The 23841-nt window shown below is 38.6% G+C and overlaps 1 protein-coding gene across 1 annotated transcript in view; it reads right to left on the bottom strand.

Moving 5' to 3' along the window:
* The window catches only part of b4galnt4a (beta-1,4-N-acetyl-galactosaminyl transferase 4a), a 123524-nt gene that overhangs the window by 34097 nt on the left and 65586 nt on the right, over window positions 1-23841 (bottom strand). The window contains exons 4-7 of the mRNA XM_079450953.1: window positions 16645-16740; window positions 15252-15342; window positions 14855-14955; window positions 7811-7878 (exon numbers count right to left, since the gene is read on the bottom strand). Coding sequence (XP_079307079.1) covers window positions 7811-7878; window positions 14855-14955; window positions 15252-15342; window positions 16645-16740 — 356 coding nt within the window. The remainder of the gene's footprint in view (window positions 1-7810; window positions 7879-14854; window positions 14956-15251; window positions 15343-16644; window positions 16741-23841) is intronic.

The following is a 23841-nucleotide window of genomic DNA, read 5'->3' as shown; positions in this document are numbered from 1 at the left end:
GTTAAAAATTGCGGCTACGACACAAGTTGGACATCAGGCATGGACTTCATTGGTTTTGACATCTCCAAAAACATTCCCATGTTTGATCTGATAATGATGTTATAATATGTTTGTCATCAAACTTAGATATTGTATGATTTAAGAAGATGGGCACAAAAAAGCACATTTCCTTTTCATATTATGAAATGCTTTTTGGAGCTTGGCAAACACAGTCTTATCTTTGGAGAGTTGGATGAAGGTCTGATCCATAAGGCACACTTTTAAGTTAAGAAGTTGTCATCTGATTGGTAGAATTCTTTAGGAATTCTGGGAGACGTGCGTGTTGTGTTCTTTAAAGCCAGGAATCAAAGCCAAACTTTTGCTCTTTATTTCTGTCAGACAGTCTTTTGACAATGCTGCCATGGAATCCAGATCTTATGGTCTGAAGATCTGGAAACACACGACTACGCAAACATATGGAATCAAGTTTTCAGGTTTTAAGATGATAATGGTGTAGGACTATGTCTAGAGACGTTTGGATGTATGTGTGTGTATACGTGTATCCTCATTCACATGTCAGAGAAATGATGAATAGAGGCCCAGTCCAAATGAGAGCGAGCGAGAGAGAGAGAGAGGGAGAACAAGCTCTTAATTGTCTGGCTAATTGTAAACTCTGACTCGGACTCTGAGTAACTGTGCTAGACCAGACATGAAGATGAATGTAAGAGAGAATCTAACAACCCCATTACCGTCACACTTTCTGCCAACAACATCCGTCACAAGTCTTTTTACTTTTCATGAAACATTTCAAAACAGTAGCAAACAGCAAAAGGCTGATTCCACATTCTGACTCAACATCATAAAAGAGTAAGAAATGTTAAAAAAGATGATACAACATTGCCCTGGAAAAGGAACTAACTTTAGATACCTCAGAAATAGAGTGGGCTGATGCTCTTGTCAATAATTCAGATTCACTAATGTTGTAGGGCAGACATATTGCCTCCCTGTGCAGCAAGCAGAAACACAGCCAGAATATCACAGTTTTACTACTGACTGTGAAATTAAACCCACGGATTTCTTATAAGGTCTGTTTATTAAAAGTACATTTTGACAGAAATCTGGTTTTCCCCGGTCATTGTTTAGGTATGATAAGTCGTTTTAGAAATCGACTTGCTGCACAAGATGAAGCCGGTGAGCGTTTTGGAGGCCGGGGTCGGCGGACTAATTTCCGGACAAATAACACTATATGGGAAAAGGAGAATTTTCAGACTGCAAATATGGGTGTTTTTTATGAAAAAGAAGAAAGTAATATATCAGCGATATGACAGATCCTCTTTACATTGCTGAGCACTTTGTTAAGCCAATGCAACTTGATAGTATTATTGACCCCATTAGCGCCGACTTCACGCTTACGTCACGGCATTAGCTGGAGGCTAAACTGGAGGGGGCCAATACAAACCAGCACAGATTCGACTACATAAGGAGCTTCAAATATCCTCTTGTTGTGTTGTTTAGTGCCACAATCGACAGAACACAGTCCCCAATTTGATATTTTAACACATATCTGCTGCCATTGCCAAACAAAAACACTGACGACAGCTGGAGTTAAATACAATAAAACGAGCGGACTGAACAGAAACGATCATCAAAAATGCTTGTGTTTCACTTCATGACACTTAAGATGAAAAAACGAATGTCTTTTGTTGGTGTGGATTATGATTTGGTCTAAAAATATCTCACGTTTGCCCAAATCCGTAACTGGGGAACATTTTGAGTGCATAGGGTATGCTAGCTAAATTTGTTAGTAACACAACTAGCAGTAAACTATCGGCCAGAAACTATGCATAAAAGGAAACCGTTTGTCATCTCTTTTTCTTTAGTTGTCATAAGTGCATTAGTCTAAAGGGAGAAGGAACAGTGAGACGGCTCATGTTATGTGTCAGGTTTGTGTTCAAGTAAAAGCATTTGCTAACGTTTGCCACTTAGTACACGCAGGCATATATGGATATATACACTCTTAGTTTATCTTTACTAGTTAGCACGCAGTGAAATTGATTCAGTATTTTTCTAGTCATTGTCAAATAGCAAGCAAACAAGACACGCTACCTAGCATTAATAATGCAGTCAGGGGGGTCTTTCTGCCTACCCCTTAGCGCCGCTCACAAAAACATGTCACAATGTTTACTAACAGAAAAGGCATCTACTGTATATAAATGAGTATGCCGACTTTGGCGTTGCAAAATCTCACCGGCGCCATCTTGTGCAACTAGCCCATTAAACCGGAAACTGATATTCAGACGGAAGTTCGTCACTATGCTTGTAGACAGAGTCCATATCAGACAGCCCTGAAAGGTAAGTCAAAACATAGTAGCATGTCGAATCCCATTGGTTCTCGCGTATCTCTTGATTAATTATCATATGTTTCGTGAATTATGGTGTAATTTACATTTTTAGGTGATCTTTTCCTTTAAAGACAGTTTGCAAAAATACCCACTATAGTGTCTCTGGTGGCACTGCTGAGAATGCAACGGGTAACATTATTGCACACCAAAACATTTTGGATCAATGTGAAACATTTACTCAGATAAACAATAAAAAATGGTTAAACGCATCATTAGCATCATTATTTCAATTAGCAAACATTACTTAAAACATTTCATACACGAGTTGTTTGAATATGGTGTAAGAAAAGACGCATAGGCAGCCATGACTCACACACAAGCCTTGGTACAGTGTTAAAACTGTTGACTTTGACTTTATCATATTTATGAACTCCACGAGATCTCGGGCAGCTGCAGAATCATTAAGATTCATAAACTCTGTGTATGTGTGGCGTTATTAGTGTGAAACACTTCATTTCTGGGATCTCAGCCACAGACAGACTTCACAGTAGATGTCAGTCTGATGTCTCGAGAGAGAACAAAGTTCACAATCCAACTTAAAATTAACAAGCCTCAGCTATACTGGAGGAAATCCAAATACAGATTAAAGAACGCCATGGCTCATGGGTGAGGGAATTGAAAACGTCTTGGTTACGGATGTAACCTCAGTTCCCTGATTGAGGGAACAAGACGTTGTGTCGAACCGATAGAAGGGATTTGACCTTGAGAACCTATCAACACTGATTGTACTTTTTAAAAGGCCAATGAAATTGGCAAATGGTATGATGCGCCAGTCTTCGCCCCGTACATACGGGTATAAAAGGAAGATGGCGTGCCCATTCATTCACCTTTTGGGCTGAGGAACCTGGAAGTATACCCGGGTCGCTGTAGTGGGCGAAGCGTTGTGGCATAAAGGACGCAACATCTCGTTCCCTCCTTCAGGGAACTGAGGTTACATCCGTAACAAAGACATTCCCCTTCTGTCGGTCTCTCGACATTGGGTCGAACAGACAGATGGGGTTCCTATATGACACACCACTGAACTTCGCTGTATCATGACCGGCCTAGGCGAGTCATGGGTGCACTGCCGCAAATCATGATCTTCCAGTGAAAAAGTTAAGAGAGCACTTGAATAGGTGGCGAGGGCTCTTACCAACGGCCGTCATAGGCGGATGCCTTCCTACTCTAGATACGAGACGGCCGCCTGGCACCGTGAGGGTGATTGGGAAGCGCAGGAACCTCGAGAGAGGAGAATGCGCTACGGAGGCCGCATCCTACCGACGAGAGGTGTCATATAGAAATACACACACAGTCTCGCCAAATGGGGAGAGCTCATGCGAGAATGGTGCACCACCCTGACCTTTGTCTCATCCCATATCTCTTCTCTTGACAAAGAAGGACCTTTGTCAGGGGAATTGGCCAGGGGGGGAGTTGTCGTCAGGAGCGTCAGCTTTTTTTTTGTTTTGTTTATTTAATTAAAGATTGTTTTATGTTCGCCGGTTCCCGCCTCATTCCTTTTATTGAACTTGTTACAAGCATTTTGATACAATTTTCCCAAAACAAGACATACTATTTTAAAGTGAATGTACCGTATCTTGATTTAATCATTTTCAGATACCTGTATTTGTACTGGAATGCAAGACAAAAATAATTTTTTTACAGTTTGCCACTGAGCTGAACATGACGTTTTAGCAAAACTGTTGTCACAAGTCAAGATTTGTGTACAATAATACAAAAATAATATAGCCTATATACAATAATAAGATGATGTGAACATAAACACAATAAAGCACAGACAAATATACATTTGCTCCAGACTTCCAGGCAGTATGACATAGCACTTTTGTGGAAATGCCTGAGGGCTTGCTAAAAATACCTCGATATGATGCCACTCTCTCTATGTCTCATCCCATCTCTCTTCTCTTGCTCTTAAAGTGCAGAAACAGATCTCTCACAGTGTCTAGCTTGAGTCACATTCAGCAAACCCATCTCTGAATCCTCCTTACGGTGCTTTTCCACAGGCATTCTGGCCACCTGGCTTTCCCACACAGTGTTTCTCATCCCATCATAGTATCATCCGATCGCATCAGCAGGACTAATCTAATGGAAAGCCCATCAGAGACTGCAGACTTAGATCATCATTCAGCACTCATGTTCATCATCAATTTGATGAAAGCGTAAAAGATGCCCACCTAAAGTACTTCGAGAGTTGATCGAACTTCCAAGAAAGTGATCAAACCCAGACATGGGATGTATCTTGTCAACCTTCAAAAGAACATCTCAGGAGGTTCCTAAGGAAGGTTTCAGACATCTACAATGAAACATATATGTAAACACATTTGCTTCAGCAAGGAAAAATGCTACGACAATCACTTTCTAGACTTCATTGAAATAAAAGCAAGAGCTCAATTCCATCAAGTGGGTGCATGCTGAATGGATGCAAGAGAAGTGTCTTGTAGCGGCTTGATGCGCCGTAAGATAAGATGCGTTATTGGAGCAATGATCTGTGCTAGTGAAAAACACTAACAATGGACTATCCCGCTTTAAAAGCAAAGTACTTGACTTCCAATCAATATCTATCATTGCCTCTGTATTTCTCTCTCGCTCAAATTCAATAACGGCATTGATTTGTGATCACGCTAATCGTGATAAACACAGTTAGTAAAGTCCTAAAAGTGCCTACACACTTGTCTTTATCACTGTTGTTTTGTACATCAGGTCTTTGTGGTTTTGGACAGATTCTCTTTATTAAACGTTGCAAATACTAAGTGCACAGAAATCACAATTTATTTTAAAGCGGTATTAAACCGTCACAGAGGTGTATGTTAGAGAAACAGAACCGTTCTAAACTAAAGTCTAAAGTACCCAATCAGACAGCACTTTAAGCACAAATTCCAAAAAAGGAATCTTGTAAAAGTTAGAAAGCAAAAAAGATTAATTCAGTTCAGTTTCACATGAACCTGTGAGGAAGGCAATCCCAGAATGCACGGCCACAGGCTCCACCCAAAATCCACCATAGAGAGTGGAAAATTCGAGAAAACAGTTCATTATTATTATATTTATAACGCTCAATACTAAAGTATAATTGTTTTGGAATATTTTATACAATATTTTATGTGCTGAGTATTTATAGCACAATGCTATTGGCAGAGTCTATCTGGTCCATTAAGGCCCATCTTCTTCATACTGGATTGTGTAGTACTCCGTGTTGGGTTTTGTGCGTCAGCTAAAGCATTGTGTTAACAAAGGAGGAGGGTTTAAATATCAGAATGGACACACATACTAATGAAAATGTCCTGTACATTTTTACTACTGTATATTTAGGCTATACTTTATACAGTATGGCCAGAATGCACTGCAAGTCGATATGGAATGCATCAATGTAATGAAAATGCAAGTACTCTCAGCAATGATATCGGATGGTAAAACTATGATACTTTAATATAAAAAATTAATCATGCTTTAACTACATGGTATAGTAACAGTTTTTTTTGTCTTATTTCCAATTGGTAGTATGATGTATGATGACTTGGAAACAGCCATAGGTATCCTCTTTTCCCAATCATATAATTATATCTATTATTTTTGTAACATTCTCTATGTTCGACCCAGAAGACCTATCGTTTCATACAGTCATGTGACCATTACTATATTGAGACAATTTTGATATTGTGATAACACGATATCCATAATATTATCCATAATAAAACTGTGGTTATACAAATGGTAATCTATTTGACAAAAACCCTGCTTACCACATTTTACTATAGTAAAACCATGGTAAACATTTTCCAATGCGATGTTTGTGGTGCTCCAAAGTACATTTAAAAAGCAAACATTAGAAGAGTGCTTATAAGAATAAAAGCTTTAACGTTGGCAAATGTGCTTTCGCTTGAGCTTCCCGCCCCCTCTGTAGTCAACCATCCACAAAATACGTATACATCTAGATGTTTTATTATATATTCTATTCTTGTAGGTTTCTACTCATTTACATTGTATTCATTTGGCAGATGCTTTTATCCAGACATGCAGTCATGCTATATGTTTTATCAGGATATGCATTCCCTGGCAACCCGTGACCTTGGCAAAAAAGCTATAGGAAAGTTAAGCCACTTTGTTAAGCTATTCAGTGTCACTCCCAAGAGTTCACTTTTTCCATCCAACGGCACGTCAAGGGCAGTAATAGGTGAAATACTTACCGGCCACTACAATGGATGAATAATGCAAAGAAATGCTAATTCATATCTCGTCCTTCATACACACAGGCCAATGTGAGCAGTCGAAAAGACTTGTTTGACTTAACAGCACATGTTGTTTTTGGAAAGGCTGCATGAAGAGTGGTTAAAAATTGACTTGTGGCTAACCTCATACTGCACGTCAACAGTTATTTCAGTTATGTCATTTGTGTCCGTTTTTTTAGGAAATAGCTAAGCTAATGTATTATCCCATAACCTGTACTTTTATTAACTGTGAAATATAATTCCTGAAAATATACACACCTGCTCAGAAAATTGATAAGATGTCACAGTTGCTACTATCTATATACTCAAACTAAGATTTACGAAATGGGGTCGGATGAGTTTATGCATTATTAAATATACAATAAAAAGGATTGATAGATATAGATCATAAATATGGAAACAAACCCACTCTTAATTCCAGTAGAACCATTTCAATGATGCAGGGCGTCAAATAAAAATGATTTGTTGGCTTTAACAGGCTTTTTAGAAAAATGCAATATGCTAATTGACCGATAATATGCTGCTTATTGAAAGCGGAAAAGGGTGTTTCTGTCTTAGTAGCAACAGTGCAATTCTTCGGTATGACAACGGTCGCGTGGCCCGAATTTATGCCGGCTCTTTGAGCGACGCAGAGAGAGGAAATCATTAAATGCCCCATCAGATAAAGGCCAGCAATTTCCTCTAATTACCAACCCAATCAGCACCATCAGGGGTAAAATGACTGAATCAATAGACATGAGTGTGGGCGGTTTGTTTACAAAGACCAAATCTAAGCTCTTGATTGGACAATGACACAGGAAAAAGAGAATACACTCTGGAGACGGTAATAGATGTTACTCAGTATCATATTGACAGCTTTGCAAAGCTTTTGTTTCGATGATGAATCCTTTGTCATCAAGGAATTGAAGTGTTTTTGTCAACATACACATTCTTTTGCTTGTGAATCTAGGAAAAATATGAACATTTACCATAAACAGCACAATGCAACCATAGCTCACAATACAATTTCCAACTTTGTCAGCTTTAATTTATAGCTTAATTATAAACATGTGTGCATTTGCCAGCGAAACAATGGTGTGAATGTGGGAAGAAAAAAGCAGTTTACTGATCAAGCCGTGTGTATGAGTAAGCAGTGTTTAGAGTAATTTGTGATTCGTGTCATACGCTGTTGTCTGGTTTGCATGTAAATGTATTCCTTTATGTACTTACTGCACAGACTTGGACGTCTGGGATCTGAACTTGGTAAACTCCCCGGGTGCACTCCACTCAGTCCCCAGCTGAAACACACAACAAATATATTTTTTTATTTCATTCATTCAAGTATTAGAAAAAGTTTGGGTTTTTGTACCTGTTCGAAGTATGCTAGATCTGATTAACAATATAATCTGTGTAACGCAGAGAAACTCAAGGCAGCGGATCCAAATGGATATAAACATTTAATAAAATAAAATAAAGCAACTTAAGACAAAGGCCGAACACTGTGTAAGACAAAGACAAAGGCCGAACACCGTGTGAGACAAAGACAAAGGCCGAACACCATGTAAGACAAAGACAAAGGCCGAACACCGTGAAAGAACAAGGCCGAACAGCGTGAAAGACCAAGACCGAACACCGTAAAAGACCAAGACCGAACACCGTAAAAGACAAAGACCGAACACCGTGAAAGACAAAGACAAAGGCCGAACACCGTGTAAGAACAAGGCCGAACACCGTGAAAGAACAAGGCCGAACACCGTGAAAGAACAAGGCCGAACACCGTGAAAGAACAAGGCCGAACACCGTGAAAGAACAAGGCCGAACACCGTGAAAGAACAAGGCCGAACACCGTGAAAGAACAAGGCCGAACACCGTGAAAGAACAAGGCCGAACACCGTGAAAGAACAAGGCCGAACACCGTGAAAGACAAAGACCGACAAATGACATCTCAAACCCTAGGGCAATATAGACACAGGGCTAACGAGCTAACAAGACACACATGGGGAGACAATCACATGGGAACCAATGAACATAAGAACTACAAAGACAATACAAGAAACTGGAATTCAAGAGGTACAAACTAAAAGTCCATAGAAACTAACATAAACAGGTGACAATCTGTGTTTGTGTCTCATTGAAAATCTAGTAGTCTCACTGTCTACTGTAGGCCTATGTAGGCAGCTACCTTTGAAGACAGCACACCTGGCTGATTAGAACCCTCATATGTTTTGCAACACTCCATTAATCAAATAAATGCTTATTTTCACATTTTGCATATTTCAGATTCGAATAACAGACCGTTTTATTCCAAGAGATAGCTTGCTGCTAAGCTAAAATGCATAAAATACATACATACAGTACGAGCAATTTCACCCGTTTTCATTTGCTTGGCACATTGCTAATGCCAAAATCTATGCACTTTTCATGTGAGCGGCATTATTTGAGTTGCAGACTACGTAGTGTTCCAAGGTTTCATTTCAGTTAAAACTTTTTCATAAAATCCAAAACTTCCCCACCCTGACCTACAGAGCCAGTGATGCACTTATTTCCACACCAAACCTCTGTAACCAATGAGAACTCTCTCTGCAGTGATCCAAAATAAAATCTCCAGCGCTCCATCCCAGCATGCCTCTCTTTAATTGTCACGTGCAGAGTCTCTCTCGCTCTCAAAGCTGCCCTGCACATAACAAATCGCTGTAATGAATCATAATGCCTCGTGGATCCCTGTTGCTCTCAAAGACGTCTTTCATTCAAGTCCCACAGATGCCCTCAGCTCTAATTCACCCACACATGCTCCTTTTTTCACAAAAAAAGAGTGTGTTTACTGTCACACACACCTTACCCAACCATCAGGTGTGAAACACGTGACTCGGCCAATGCTAATTACCTTCGCTGCCAAACGCAGCTCTGTGTCTTGTGGGGGTTTGAGGACTAAGATGGGTTGTGTACTTGTGTGTGTGGCTTGTCTTTTGCCTCCAGTGACTACGGTACAATTCCACTTGAGGGATGCTTGAGGAAAAGTTTAGAGCAGGGGTCTCCAACCTTTTTGTAATCGAGGGCTACCAAAATATGTAAAATCCTCTAGAGGGCAACTTGTTGGTAACATACATTCAAACTTTAAACATGTGATGCCTTATTATATATTCTTTCAGATATTAAAGCTTATAACACTTGCTAATAATAACCTTTCATGATGATGTAGCACTTGGCTGATCGGTATAGTCACAGACTTTTCAGCTGTCTTGAGCATTATTGGTGAGCCCTGTGTTTAGCGGGGACCTTACAGAGTTCATGCGGGCTACCAGGTGCCCACGGGCACCACGTTGGAGACCACTGTTTTAGAGTATAAGGACATTTTTCATCCGTGCTTGCTTCGCACTTCGGCACAATAAAATATCGCGGCCTGTTAGGGAAACTTGCTGAGAAAAAGATGTATCAAACGAGACAAGAGGCATTAAAAATAAGCCCAAGGAGTTTCCCCACTGACGCTGTGCAACGAAACAGATACTATATAGAGAAAAGTTGTTTTATTTATATGGATGACTCATGTTTTCCCTACCATCACCTTAGGGGGAGCCCCGCCCCTCAAACGGCAGCCCTCGCCCCCCTTGAAGGTTAAGTAAATTTTGTTAACAACACCAAGGTCGTGGGTTTGATCCCAGGGGATCGCACATACTTACCTATACTTATATTGCATTTTCCTTTACATATGTAAGCCGCTTTTCCAAAGCATTTGTGAAATGCATAAATGTAGTAGTTACCAGTTGCTGCGCATATACTGCGATTTTTTTATGAATTTAGGTGTAAGAAATTTATACATTTTTGTCCCTGGCAAGAAGCGAAACTGCTGTAGTTAACCAGACTTTTATTTTGGCAGGTCGTCGGAAGATGCTTATTATTTTGTGTGTATTAGCTTCACTCAGTAAAATGTTCTGAAAGGAGATTAAGTTCATGTGTTCTCATACAGTGTAGACGCGGAAAAATTCATGAGAATCACGCGTGTAGCACCCATTTCATTCACTCAGACACGCAGAACAGACAGATGGCATGTTTAAATAACAGAACTCGGTGTGTACAACTCAATGCAGCCGGACAACAAGTTTCAATCGCAAAATAGACTAAAGTAGAAAAGTAAAATAGTGGTAACGTTAAACGTTAAACAAGCACAATGTAAAAACGCACTCAAGCGGCTTAGTTTAATGCATCTGTCAACTGTATTGCATGCGTGCTAACGTACACTGGTAAATACATAAAGTAATATGTCGCTAGAGCCCTCGCTTTCAGCCTTTGGACATAATACGTAATGTGACACGCTATAGTCAGACAGGATAAACTTTGCCGGCTGAAGTCATAAAAGTTCAGTTTAAAGATAAGAAATGTACCAAGCACAATGTTCTCTCACCATTCTAACTCACACACACACACACACACACACACACACACACACACACACACTGTTTGTCGCAGTCTCACGGTTGTCAGACTAGAAATGAAAACTGGTAATTTATTTTGCTTCTGTTTACATAACATATCACAAGTTTTGAGGACTGTGCGTCAGTAATCATGGTCCGTGGGGAAACGCGGTGCTCAGTGTGAAATGTAGTTAAATGGCTTAAACAAAGCTTGCCTCGATTAATTTTTGTATTCGAATTACTCAATTTATTCGAGGAATCATAGCAGTCCGTAGCAGGTGTAAACGGGTATTGGCCTATGTGCCTCTTTTGCCCACTTGTCATCCGATCGACCAAAATGTATCTTAATACCATGCATGAACAGGGCCTTATAAAGACTGCAGGGAGCCACATTTAAAGGTGTAACCGCCCATAAGCTGACATTTTTCCATCATCACATCCTCCTGTCATCCTCTGGATCTTCTGGTCATTCAGAGTATCCTGGAGAGATGAGGTCTCTGCGTCCCAACAGCTCAACACGTGGTGCCACAGGGCTCAGAGCTTGGACCGCTACTCTTCTCCATTTAGATGACATCCCTCGGCTCGGCCATTTAGAAGGTTGGCTTCTCCTATCACTGCTATGCGGATGACACACAACTCTACCTGTCATTTCAACCGGACGATCTGACGGTCTCTGCTCGCATCACGGCATGCCTGAGTGTCATCTCACTTTGGATGAAGGATCATCACCTGCAGCTAAACCTTGCAAAACAGAACTGCTTGTGATCCCAGCCAACCCAAAGATTCACCACAACCTCTCGTTTCAACTAGGCTCATCAGCTATTACACCATCCAGCACAGCCAGAGACCTGGGGGTGGTAATTGATGATCAGCTTAACCTCAAACCTCAAGTCATGTTGCCAGCACCACCCAGTCCAATAGATTCATCCTCTACAACATTAGGAAAATTAGACCTTTCCAATCAGAGCACTCTACGCAAATCCTAGTCCAGGCTCTTGTCTTGTCCAAACTGGATTATTGCAATGCGCTTCTGGCTGGACTTCCTGCTTGCACAATCAAACCTCTCCAGATGATCCAGAATGCGGCGGCAAGAGTGGTCTTCAATGAACCGAAGAGAGCGCATGTAACTCAGCTCTTCATCAGGTTACAGTGGCTCCCTGTTGCCGCCTGCATAAAGTTCGAAGCTATGCTCCTGGCCTACAAGACCACCACCAGGTCTGCACCATTGTTTCTTCACTCGTTAATGCAGACCTACTTCTGTATTTATTCACTGTATATCCTGCACTTGCTATTTGCACTTCTGGTTAGACCTAAACTGCATTTCGTTACACTGTACTTGTATATGTGTAATGACAATAAAGTTGAATCTAATCTAATCTAATCTATGTTCCTGCCAGATCCCTGCGGTCTGCACTGGCAACGCTTTTATGAACAACCGTAAGCACAAAGCTTAAAAATATAACAAACTTGTCTAAATTACAAAAAGAAATGAACATGAAACACTAACAAGTGTTGATTTTTACTGAAAAACACATACAATAACAGTTATCTAAGAAAATAACTCACAAAATGCAATCATAGGCAAAGCATGCTGGGAAATATAAGTCATCTAACCAGTTGTAACAAGTTAATGTTAACACAACACAAATCCTTTATGTAGTCCCAACATAAATGGATTAAGTTACATAACTAAACATAGAAAATCATGTTGTGACCAAATTTACCCCAAAATGTGCTGATTTAACTTAAGCAAGTTTGTCACTAAAATGAATCAATTCCCAATATTACTTTAGTATTGTAGTTATAAAAATATATTAAACCTGGATGTACAATAACAACTTAAAAAACATTTTGCCATGCTACAGGAGACATAACATTTTTTAATTGAATAAAGTTTATCTAAAAATGTGTTAAATTAGCTGCTATTAGCGGTTAGCAACAGCCCTTATTCCGGCAAATTGTGCAACAGTTTGTCATTAGCATGTCACTGCTATGAACAATCAGGTAACCATATTCGTCTGTAAGAGAAGAGATATGATATTTCTGTATAATAAATTGCTACGGTCACTCTTCTACTCTACTATTCAGACTATTTTGAGACACGTGAACTTCCCTCGAACACAGAATTAGATTGAATAAACTCATTTCGTCTATCTGTGACCCTTGAGTCCTGAAGAATGTAAAGGGGGCAAACAGAAAATAAAGGACAAGTAGAGTCATTGCTTTTATAGCGAAGAGATATACTGCTATCTAATGTCTTTTTTAAGGTCTGCTTTTTTGTTCCCACTCAAAATTGAAAGAAATTTTGAATTTAGCTTGCAAAATGAAGTGCTGCCATGAGATTTATATTTATGTCAAATATGTCTATATGCAATAAATTTCTTTTATTATTCTAGGAAGGATTTCCCCAACAACATGTGACTAGAAAGGAGATCGTACGCAGGAAGTCACTTGGAATTCCGGACAAGCTGTGAATCCTTACAGACAAAGAGACGCCTCAGCACCTCTTTGTTTCAATCAATCACAAGTCTCAGTGCCAGGATATCGAGCCCTTGGCGAGTCGAGCCCTTTCTCAGCCAGACGTAATCGATACTCTAGTAAACCTCAAATTCCCTAAACACGCTCGCAGGTATCTGGCCAAGGTGCTAATTGTGTTTAACAAAGCCAATGCTCTTATACGATCTACGGATAAACAGATCTAAGGAAAAACACCCCTGGGGACCAAATATAAATGAAATCCAGTAGCAGCAAGGCTCTCTGTGTGAGGATATTGACCCACCTGCCCACTATAAATGAGTGATTTCAGCTTCATAGAATTTTTATAATGACTAAATTTGGAGCTTAAATTTGGTGGTATACTTGGTCAAGTAAAGTATATAAAGTATCGTATACTTGAGTATTTCATTTGCTTAGCTAATGTCAAACTTTTGTTACATTTTATACAGTCATCTCGATTATCATTAAACAGGCTGTTGAGATCCTGGTTAAATGAAGTCCCTCCTTCCGAAATGCTCTGATTGGTCAAGCTGATCCAGTCTTTCGTGATTGGTCTACTGATTAGAGTGTGTGTTGAGATGTCCTGCTAATTGACCCTTCGCAAAGGCCGCCCCCTTTTGTTATGTCCGACATCAGCCAAAGCGCTCCCACTGCTTTAAAGAATATTTATCGTGAAATAATAATTTCTGAAAAAAACGTTCAGCCCAAACCAATAAAAAGGTCTGCAATATGTATTTGAAGTATAAATTTAGGATGGAAGAAAGATTGAAGCTACAAGATACGAAGAGGCCTTCAAAAATGGCGAAGGACTTTTTAAAACCGCTTAGTGCGCAGTCACTTAAACTCTATGGTTTGATTGTCGGACATAATGGCAAATAGTAACGGGGGCGCATAATATCGTTGTTATGATTGGTCAGGTCACCCATCAATCAAACTCCAGGCAAAGGGTCAATTACCCTATACTTTTTCCAGAGGGTAGGGTCAATGTAAATTTTGGAATTTATGATGTCACTAACCCAGAAAAAAGTGTGTTGTAGTCCCAATGAACCGTCCATTGTAGTCTTTAAAAGGGGATTTCTTTAAAAATATTGTACTTTTCTGTGACCTTTGAGTGTTGCGAGAAAATCTCTCCCGCAATTATAGTTCTGTACTCGACAGTGGCTTTACTAGAAATGTTGAAAGGCCTTGTCAAAATGTTACAGCCTTTGAATTGAAATAGAGCACTTGGAAACATATGAGGTTGTAAAAGGAAAAAGCTAAAGTAGCCACACCTGGAGCACATTAAACACAACATTACATTCTGTGAAGTTAAAGAAGCATTCAAGCAAGCAATGTGACCTGTAGTCAATAAGAGCCTAATCGAACTCACCTTTCCCACATAGGCCATCAGGCGTGAGTTAAGAGGATTCTCATCTGAACTCAGCCAAAACTCGGAGTTATCATCAGAAGAAACTGCGAACTGAAAGTCTCCTGAGCAAACAGAAACACACACAGAGAAGAAATGAAGTACAATTGCTTTCAAATCAACCTGAAATCTGAATAGTACTTTCTTACTTCATGTTCCTGACCGCACTGATGATTCATTGATGCATGAAACTCTAATGTTTGACTTTGTCATTTTCTAATGAAATATAAGAACCGACTCTGAAACAACTTTCCATTCAGCTGATGTCATCTAGACCTCTTAAACCATTTAAAATGTCAAAACAGTACTTTAAAACGTTATACAAATAATCATTTGGTATTTAATATAAAAGTATATTCACCATCTTTGTAAGGTAGAATGTATCCAAATATTCTCAGACCGTAGTTCTTCCATTTAGGAGCCACTGCTAACTTCTTTACAGTAGTTCTTGTCTGAAGAGGCAAATATAAAACAAAATCCATAAACATAAAATACACAAGCACTTTATAAACAATTTCCTCTGTGAGACCGGATTCAACTTCCTGTCATCTATCTGGATGTAATGCGATCGATATTATAAAAAACAGAGAAATAGTCAAATTCACAGAGAAAAACATATGACTTTCAAATTATAGAGTATATTAAAAATATGTTTTTAACGATTAAAGACTTGTGTTTGTAGGTGGTCTGAACGAATGTTCAAGAGAAACATATAATCCCACCAATTACCGGTTTACTGTATCCAAAAATACAAACATAACCACCCACAAAGAACCAGGTTGAGATCTTTTAATACACATACCGAAGCCATACAGTATATAAAGTATAATCCAAAGAGTAGATTGTATTATACAGTACAAAACTAGACATGATTTACAGAGAAGTATATCGCTAAACAGAACATGTCGGTAACACTTTACTTGAAGCCTTTATGTATAAGGCATTATAAAGGGTTATTAAAGGGTATGATGCATTATAATTGTTATAATGTGTGTTGTAATTTTGTTTATAGCCAAAAAATCTATGAATTGATAATGAATCAATGAGGTGGTTATAATCTATAAACTGTGGTAACAATTATTCATGAGACATTACAATGCATTATAAAGTGCATTACAATGCATAATGAATACATTAAAACTACTTTTATAATGCATTATACATATATGCTTTATGTGTTACCATTATTTCATCCCAACAATTCCTTAGTTTACCCTAATCTGCATTGATATTTACCTTCTGATATTCTTGACTACCTATGCAAACATATGATAGATATACTGTAATCTGTATCATATAACTAATGCTGTAGATTATGTAAATATGAAATAATGTTCTATAATACACACTGTTGCTCTATGGATGACTGTCAAATAAATGTCCTTGTTATACTACCGTACACAACAATTATGTATAATTACATATACATAACATTATTACAAATGTAAATGTATAATTATATATTTGAGAGACTAGAATCATAACCCTGTAAATTATCACGATTACTTTTCAGATAGAATATTTTCTCTTCTATTAACCATATCATATTCACAACAGCTACAATGTGACAAAATACCGTCTATTCTGTGTCAATCTGAAAGTTTTTACTCTGACCCCTGCTACTGCGTGCCTGGTCAAACGCTGGTTGAGCGCGCTTCAAAACCTAACCTTCATTACATATACAGTCATCACTTTACAGCTGAATATCTGTGCATGTTTGTCCGCAAACACAATGGCTTTAGCTTCACACTCACGTGAGGGTAAAGAGGAAAATGCAGGTTCTTCCTGAGCTGAGCGACTGAGGAGCCACACCAGTCTTCAAACACGTGCAGGTTTGCTTGACCTTTGAACTGGGGACAGTAGAAAAAGCGAAATAAAAGTGTATGAGAAAAAAAACAGTAAAGTGAGACATTGGTTCCAATTCGCAACCTAAAATCTACACACAGAACCTTTACTGAACCAAGTCTCGTTTGTTATGCTGGTTAACCAAGGAGTCTTGCTGGCTACTGGAATCAACCATAGACTGTAAAAAAGATGGATGACGTGTCCTCAATCACTTCCACTGAAGAAAAATGAAGCCAAAATGTTTGGGAATAGAATCTAAAGTTCTGTTTGTTTTACACGAAGAAGGCGGGGCTTATGACCTATTCTGCAGCCAGCCACCCAGGGGCGATCAAACTGTTTTAGCTTTACTTTTCAGCATGTGCGCGGTACGCCTGTATTTAACTAAGAAAGTTTTGCTAGTTCACCTGAGCGTTGGGGAAAACCAATGCATTTGTGTAGAAGTGTGATAGTAGCCCATTCACTTTGAAACTTCATTTCTAGGAACAACATACTTCTTCCAACAAGTACTGTTGTAGTCTGTTATTGTGCTGTTTATGTGTCACATTAAATGAACTGAGGCAATAATAAAACACATTTCCCTGGAATAGTCCAGATGATACGCTCTCAAACCGTTTTAGAGATATATGCATGCAGAACAGAAGGGACTATGAGGCATCTTGTGTTTATTTACTTGGTGATGCTTAGTTGAATTTATTGAACATTTATCTTCTCAAGATAATTGAATTTACCCAGAACTGACATCTTCATTGTTTTATATTGAGCTAAATACTGTTCTGATGTTAAAAACAAATGATATTGTCTGATGTAAGTGAATATTTAAAAGGAGGAGTTTCTTTTGGTTAGTAGCTTGTAATGTTGTTTCCTTTGAATGTAAAAGTTAAAGCTTCAACAACACTGCCAGCTATCCATGCTGGGACCAGCATCCAAAAACACAGCAGGCTGGTCTCTCCAGCAGAGAGTTGAAGCCTTGTCAAAAAACAGCAGTCATTTCAACTTTTGCTGCATTATCAGATTTATACTAGAATGACAGCAGAGACTGAGTCACAAGCTATTGCTGATCCCTCAGAGGAAAAGATGTAGGACTAATCCCCACATGACCGCTGCTGTCTGACCTCAGCTAGGCCGAATTGCCGAAACCACCGATTGTGATCCGCCGAGAGTTCTGCATTAATAAAACATGATGGGAGTTTAGATGACTCGTGTTCAGTAACACGCTGTCCCGCATGCTTAACTGAGCATCTAAAGTCTGTGAAGTCAAAACAATACACACACCGGAAAACATCTAAAGTGTTATAGCCCAAAGTTAAAGCAGATGAACAGATTTGAGCCGGCGCTTTAGATCATGCTAACACCGGTCGCTTCTGATGGGACGCGTCATAAAAAATAAGCATCAGTTAGCTTGCGAAAGCACAGGCAGCCATGCACAACGCCAACTCTCAACTGGATTTTTATAGCACTCAACTAAAAAAAGCTAGTGGGGTTTGTGTTTCTTTTTTTAAGTTTTAATCCATGTTAGTTCTTTCCAGTGTTTGCATATGGATACCTTCCTCTTATATAGAAAACATCATACAGTAACAATGGCCTACTGCGTCTTTTAAAAAACTAGTGGATACTTTCATATCCCATAAGGCCAGAAGAGTTGAAGAATTTGATAGAAGTCTAGAAGTTGATAAAGGGAGGAGAACCACGATACTGGCAGATCTTATCAAGTGTTATTTGTGCTAGGAAAGTTATTTTTGAGGTGGTTGTCGGTTTATTGTAGGATAAACAAACACTGGCCAAAGAACAATCAAAATATAGAGCCTGTCAAAAAACACATGTCAATTTGTATTTTTCTGTAATTTGACGTTTTTAAATCATATTTCGAAAATAAATCTGTGAAAAAAAGGAAATTCTGTAAAATGAAAGCTATTTGAAATAATACATTTATTATATATGTTATGCATTATATGCATTAATACATTATATTACATAACGTCTCGGTTACGTATGTAACCTCTGTTCCCTGATGGAGGGAACAAGACGTTGTGTCGAAGCCGACAGATGGGGTTCGCCCTTGAGAACCAATCGTCTCTGACTATTTTGAAAAGGCCAATGAAATTGGCGAATGAAATTTGCATGCCGGGCTCCGCCCCCGGATATCCAGGTATAAAAGGGGAGCCGGCGAGCTCATTCATTCAATGTACTATTCTACATATTCAAATATGTATTGTATGTATGTGTATATATATATATATATATATATATATATATATATATATATATGACATCTTATATTATTATAATATATAATAATTATATATAATAAATATATTATGACTTAAATGAATCAATTCAATATATAGAAAAACATATTTTCTTTGTGTAAGGGTTTCCAATTATTTTTGGTTTTTAACAAAAAATGTTTTAGATTTTGTTAACAACTCCAACAAACAGATGCGGCACACTCCTATGAGACAGCAGACTACACTTAACCCCGTGTGTTTTATTTCTGCTGTTTGGTGTCTGTCAGAACACATTAGATTCTATCAGACAGAAGAGGACTCTTGAGTTATTGTTTATTCCTTGCCGTTGGCTGGCAATTGATTCCATTCTTTTCCTCTGCGAGTTCTCTAAATGCAATCAATATGAGAATACACAATACAGTTACATGCCACATTTGCACACGACAGAAACTTGCAGAAATGCAATAAAGGCACCTTGCGGTACAGGCATCGAGGGGAAATAATTTTTTTTCATCAGAAGAAAGCAGGGGCGGACTGAGAAGCAATTTCGGCCCTGGATTATTCGGCTAACATCGGCCCTTCACCTATTTTGTCGACCGCGGCTGGTCGTTGATGTAGGCCGACAGTTGGACGGCCGTTCTGCGGTCTCGCATCTCTCACAGAGGAGCTCCGGGAGCATAAAAGGAGGAGCGACAGAAGGGTACTACGAGAAAGGACCAGCCCTGGATTATATGTGATTTTTTTTATTATGTTTGTGTGGCCGGCAGTTGACCATAAGGGAGTTGCAGGCATTTTAAATTTGTTTTGTTGTTTGTTTATGTTATTGAAAAATTCTGTTTTATGTCTGCAGGTTCCCGCCCCCTTCCTTCCTTTATTAAACTTTGCCACGCCTGGAAAAATGTTTAATTGCATCAGTGTCCAGTGAAACCCTTAAAACACAAATGGTTAAAACCATCAGAACGGAAAGGAACCCATAATTACAATGGTACATTTAATTTAATAGCATTTATTCAAAAGTGACCTGGCTTGATGGTTGGCTTCGAAACCTGATTTTAAATCTCCGCTTTAAAAGCATTTTGTTTTCACATGTTTTTTTGGGTGCAAGGAATCTTGACTAATATTAAAATGTACATACAATCTTCAAGGGAAAACATAATACAAAGTAGCATATGGTCTCTTTAAAAGCAGCGTTGAAAGCACTGACCACATTGGGATCTGAGGCCATGTCTATTTCCATCCTATCTTGAACATGTCACAGCCTCAGGGATGTCTACACCCGACTTTCTGTTCTGGGTGAAATTAAATTTGCCAGCATATAGGAATCATCAAAATATACTTTTTGTACACACATGTACAACCACAAATAAAATGTCAAAAACAACAGGCATCCAACTTTTAACTAGCTTTATTGTGTTGGATTCGGTTATTCTCAGGCTTTCATTTGTGATATGAGTTCTATCCTCTACCAGCCCAAAACTAGGCCACAGAGATTAACCATGTGATTCCACTACTATAAATAAACTGTATTTTCCACATGGTGCCATTAGTTTTTACATGTAAATACAGAGATTTATGAGGGGACGTATGGGTTAATGTCTTGGCAACTGCTTTAATAGTTTATATAATATCAGGCTTTACGTGAAATCTCTTGTGCACTTTACAAAAGTGATTAATGCCTCCTGAAAATGCATTTAATATAGATATTATATTATATCATACATATATTAGTGAGCATCAGTGTTCAAGGCCTTATAATCATTCACATACAATACATATACACAACTCCATTCCCTATACATTGTGAATATTCACTTCATATTTATTTATTTATTACCCACACAGCTTTATTACTGTATTTGGGCATTAAAGTTTCTGGTTAGTTTGTCAAAATACAAAGGCGGCCTACAAGCTAACAGACATTTGAACCATCATCAACAGATTGACATAAAAACTGCTTTTGCATTTGCATGCTGTCAATTATCATTTACAGTAATGCTTATAAGAGGCTCTTTCAAATACATCATTGAGTTCTTAAGTACAGATCTACTTCATTTTTGAGAGGCACTTAACAATGCAAAAAAAGTTTTTAAGATCTGAAGCCCTGGACCGCTGATGTCCACTAGATCCGTAGGGAGATGCCACAGTTTCTAGTACAAGCACATTTGCTCTTTCATGAATACGCACAGAAGCGCACACACACACAACCTTGCACTTCGGCTCTTGCCTGGACTGAACTCTCTAGTCGTTTTTGTCAGACGATGTTTGATGACTCCGTCTTTAGTTTAAGAACCTACATCTGCATGTCTCTGCAAGAGCTCATTGATGTCACTTAGAGATGCTTGACATACCTTCTGAATAAGCACCTTCTCATCCTAAAAGGTTTTTCACACATATGTATGTATGAATGACATCTGCAAAAATGTTTCCATACCCTTTCCCAGGAACTAACTTCACTTTTTTCTAAGACATTTTAACCAGCTAGTGAATGTGTGAGGGAAGAGTATTCGTCATACAGCCCAAGGGATTACATAGGAGTCTTATATCTTATTATATCTTATATCTAATTTTGTCAGCTGGTATTCAAATAAATGCCATTAAAATGTCTCCACGAAACTTGGAAAACCTAAATAAAACGAATCTACAACAATGTAATTTAATACTCTCACACTATAAATCAATTGTAGTCCAAGCATTGATATCCAGAAATGCCCTACATCAAATGGATTAGTTGTTGTGCTTTGCGCAGTTTTGTGTATCCATTTATCGATCTCATGAGCGATCACTCATTTGTGCCCTTTATGATGTCATATGGGCTCATATTGAATGATGATAGTAGTCCAAAGCTCTCATTAATGTGCAGATGGAAACCATGCTGTCTCATCGAACCAGCGACTAATGCATAACCTGTATTTCTGAAGCATGAATTACTCCATTACTCAGAATAAAGTTACATGGTGGTGTAGCACTGAACTTTGCCTCTTATTATGAATAATTTTTATGCTTCTGGCATACCGTTAATATTGTATTATTGGTATATTAATGGTGTAAGGTAATACCCACTGGGAGCATCTCATACTGTATGAATTTATTTCTTTTATGTAAGCTCAGTTTCAGTTTGTTGCATTCTGGAATGTGTCAGAAAGCAAACAATAAAGTGTTGTTCAGCAATAATAATGCATATTAGTATGAACAATTGGGCTGGACACTTGCAATGTGTTGTAATTCATGTTTTTATCCTTGCAGATGTGTTTTGGAGAATACCAAGAGGAAAAACATGAAAACGTTTCTGTTATTAAAAACTTAAACTATAAAATACTGAAATAATAAGTTGAGGAAACTTCAGGGCCAGGCGCGTGCGGCCGATGAAACGGTCTATAAAGAAATATAAAAATATACGATGAAAAAAGCACATTACAAAATTGTAAAAAATGTAACAATGTAACTTCCAAACTAAAACTATAACAATAAACCCTTAGTATAAATAAAACTAAATTATCACTTACATAGTATTTAGATTTGGTAAACATATGTCAATGTTGTATTAACATGCTTCTCATTTGCGATTACAGGCACGTCTGTGTCAAAATAGCGCTGCCTTTTTATATTTAACACCAAGTCATAATTTATTTGTTTACAGAATTTATTAGCTATACATCAAATTTGGGAATTTGTAACTTTGCAAACCCTATCCTAACCCTATCCCTAACCTTTCTGTAAATGTGTAAATTGTAGTGTAAGAGGCGCATTTGAGGCAGGGCTTTGGTAAAGGATTTTCCACTCAGTGGTATGAAAAAAATGACTTTGCACAAACTGTGTTTCTTAGAAATATCACTAGGACACCATTTTTCCCCAAAAGCCTTTTATATTTCTAAGAGCAAACCATGTATTCCTTTGAGTATGTGTCTAAAAAAGAACATGACCTTCACCCTCCCTCAGCTCTAAATAATCCCATTGATCTAACCCCCTCAATACCAATGAAACTCTCTATACTCCTGTCCCAAGCATAATAGCAGACCATGGAGGAATAATGTCTCACAAAGGCAGGTTTGTGGATGACACAGACAAACAAACTAGCATCGCTCAGAATGACAAGCCGTGGCACCATTTGTCACCCATAATCCCTCTGCGATGGGCACCTGGAGAATTGACGTATTCTGCAATTGTGCGTCTGCGAAAATGTAGGTTTGCTCTCTGGAGTCAGTCTAGACGTTATTAAAGAAGCCACATATCATTCTATGGCTAATCATTCTGATCATGGGGATATTTTTGGCACTTTATGCCTCCTTTGTCTGACACTCAGTGTGGTACACAAAGCTGATGGCTAACAAGAAGATGTATTAAGCTGAGTGTGTTAAATTATGACAACAAATTAAAAAACAGCAGATATGGAAAAGCAGACAAGAATTTGCTTTATTCGTTTGAGAAAAGTTGAGAAAAGAAAGGTTTTCCTCAAACACACACTAAAACGTACTTGGTTACTTACGTAACCTTGATTCCCTGAGATATGGGAACGAGTACTGTGTAGCAGGACACTATGGGGAAAACTCGTTTTTCTCAGATGACTGAAGCGTTTTCCAATAACACAGTGAAACTGGATGGCAATTGGTTTGTGAAAAGTAAAACTTTTAACAAATGGCAGCGAAGCTGCACGGACCTATGGCGATTGAGCCCGCCAAAAGGGCCGGGTCTAATAGCTATATAAGCAGACACATTGCCGAAGTGTCCTCGGGTTACTTCGACTGAAACGACGACCATGCTGCTTGTAAGCACGGCCAGGAACGCAGTACTCCTTCCGTATCACAGGGAACCGAGGTTACATTAGTAACCGAGTACATTCCCTATCGATACTTCACTCGTACTGCGTAGCTACAAGAGGAGCGA

This window comes from Barbatula barbatula (assembly GCF_947034865.1).
Source record: "Barbatula barbatula genome assembly, chromosome: 25".
In the NCBI taxonomy this organism is placed as follows: Eukaryota; Metazoa; Chordata; class Actinopteri; order Cypriniformes; family Nemacheilidae; genus Barbatula; species Barbatula barbatula.
This window is presented reverse-complemented; position numbering and strand designations above follow the sequence as displayed.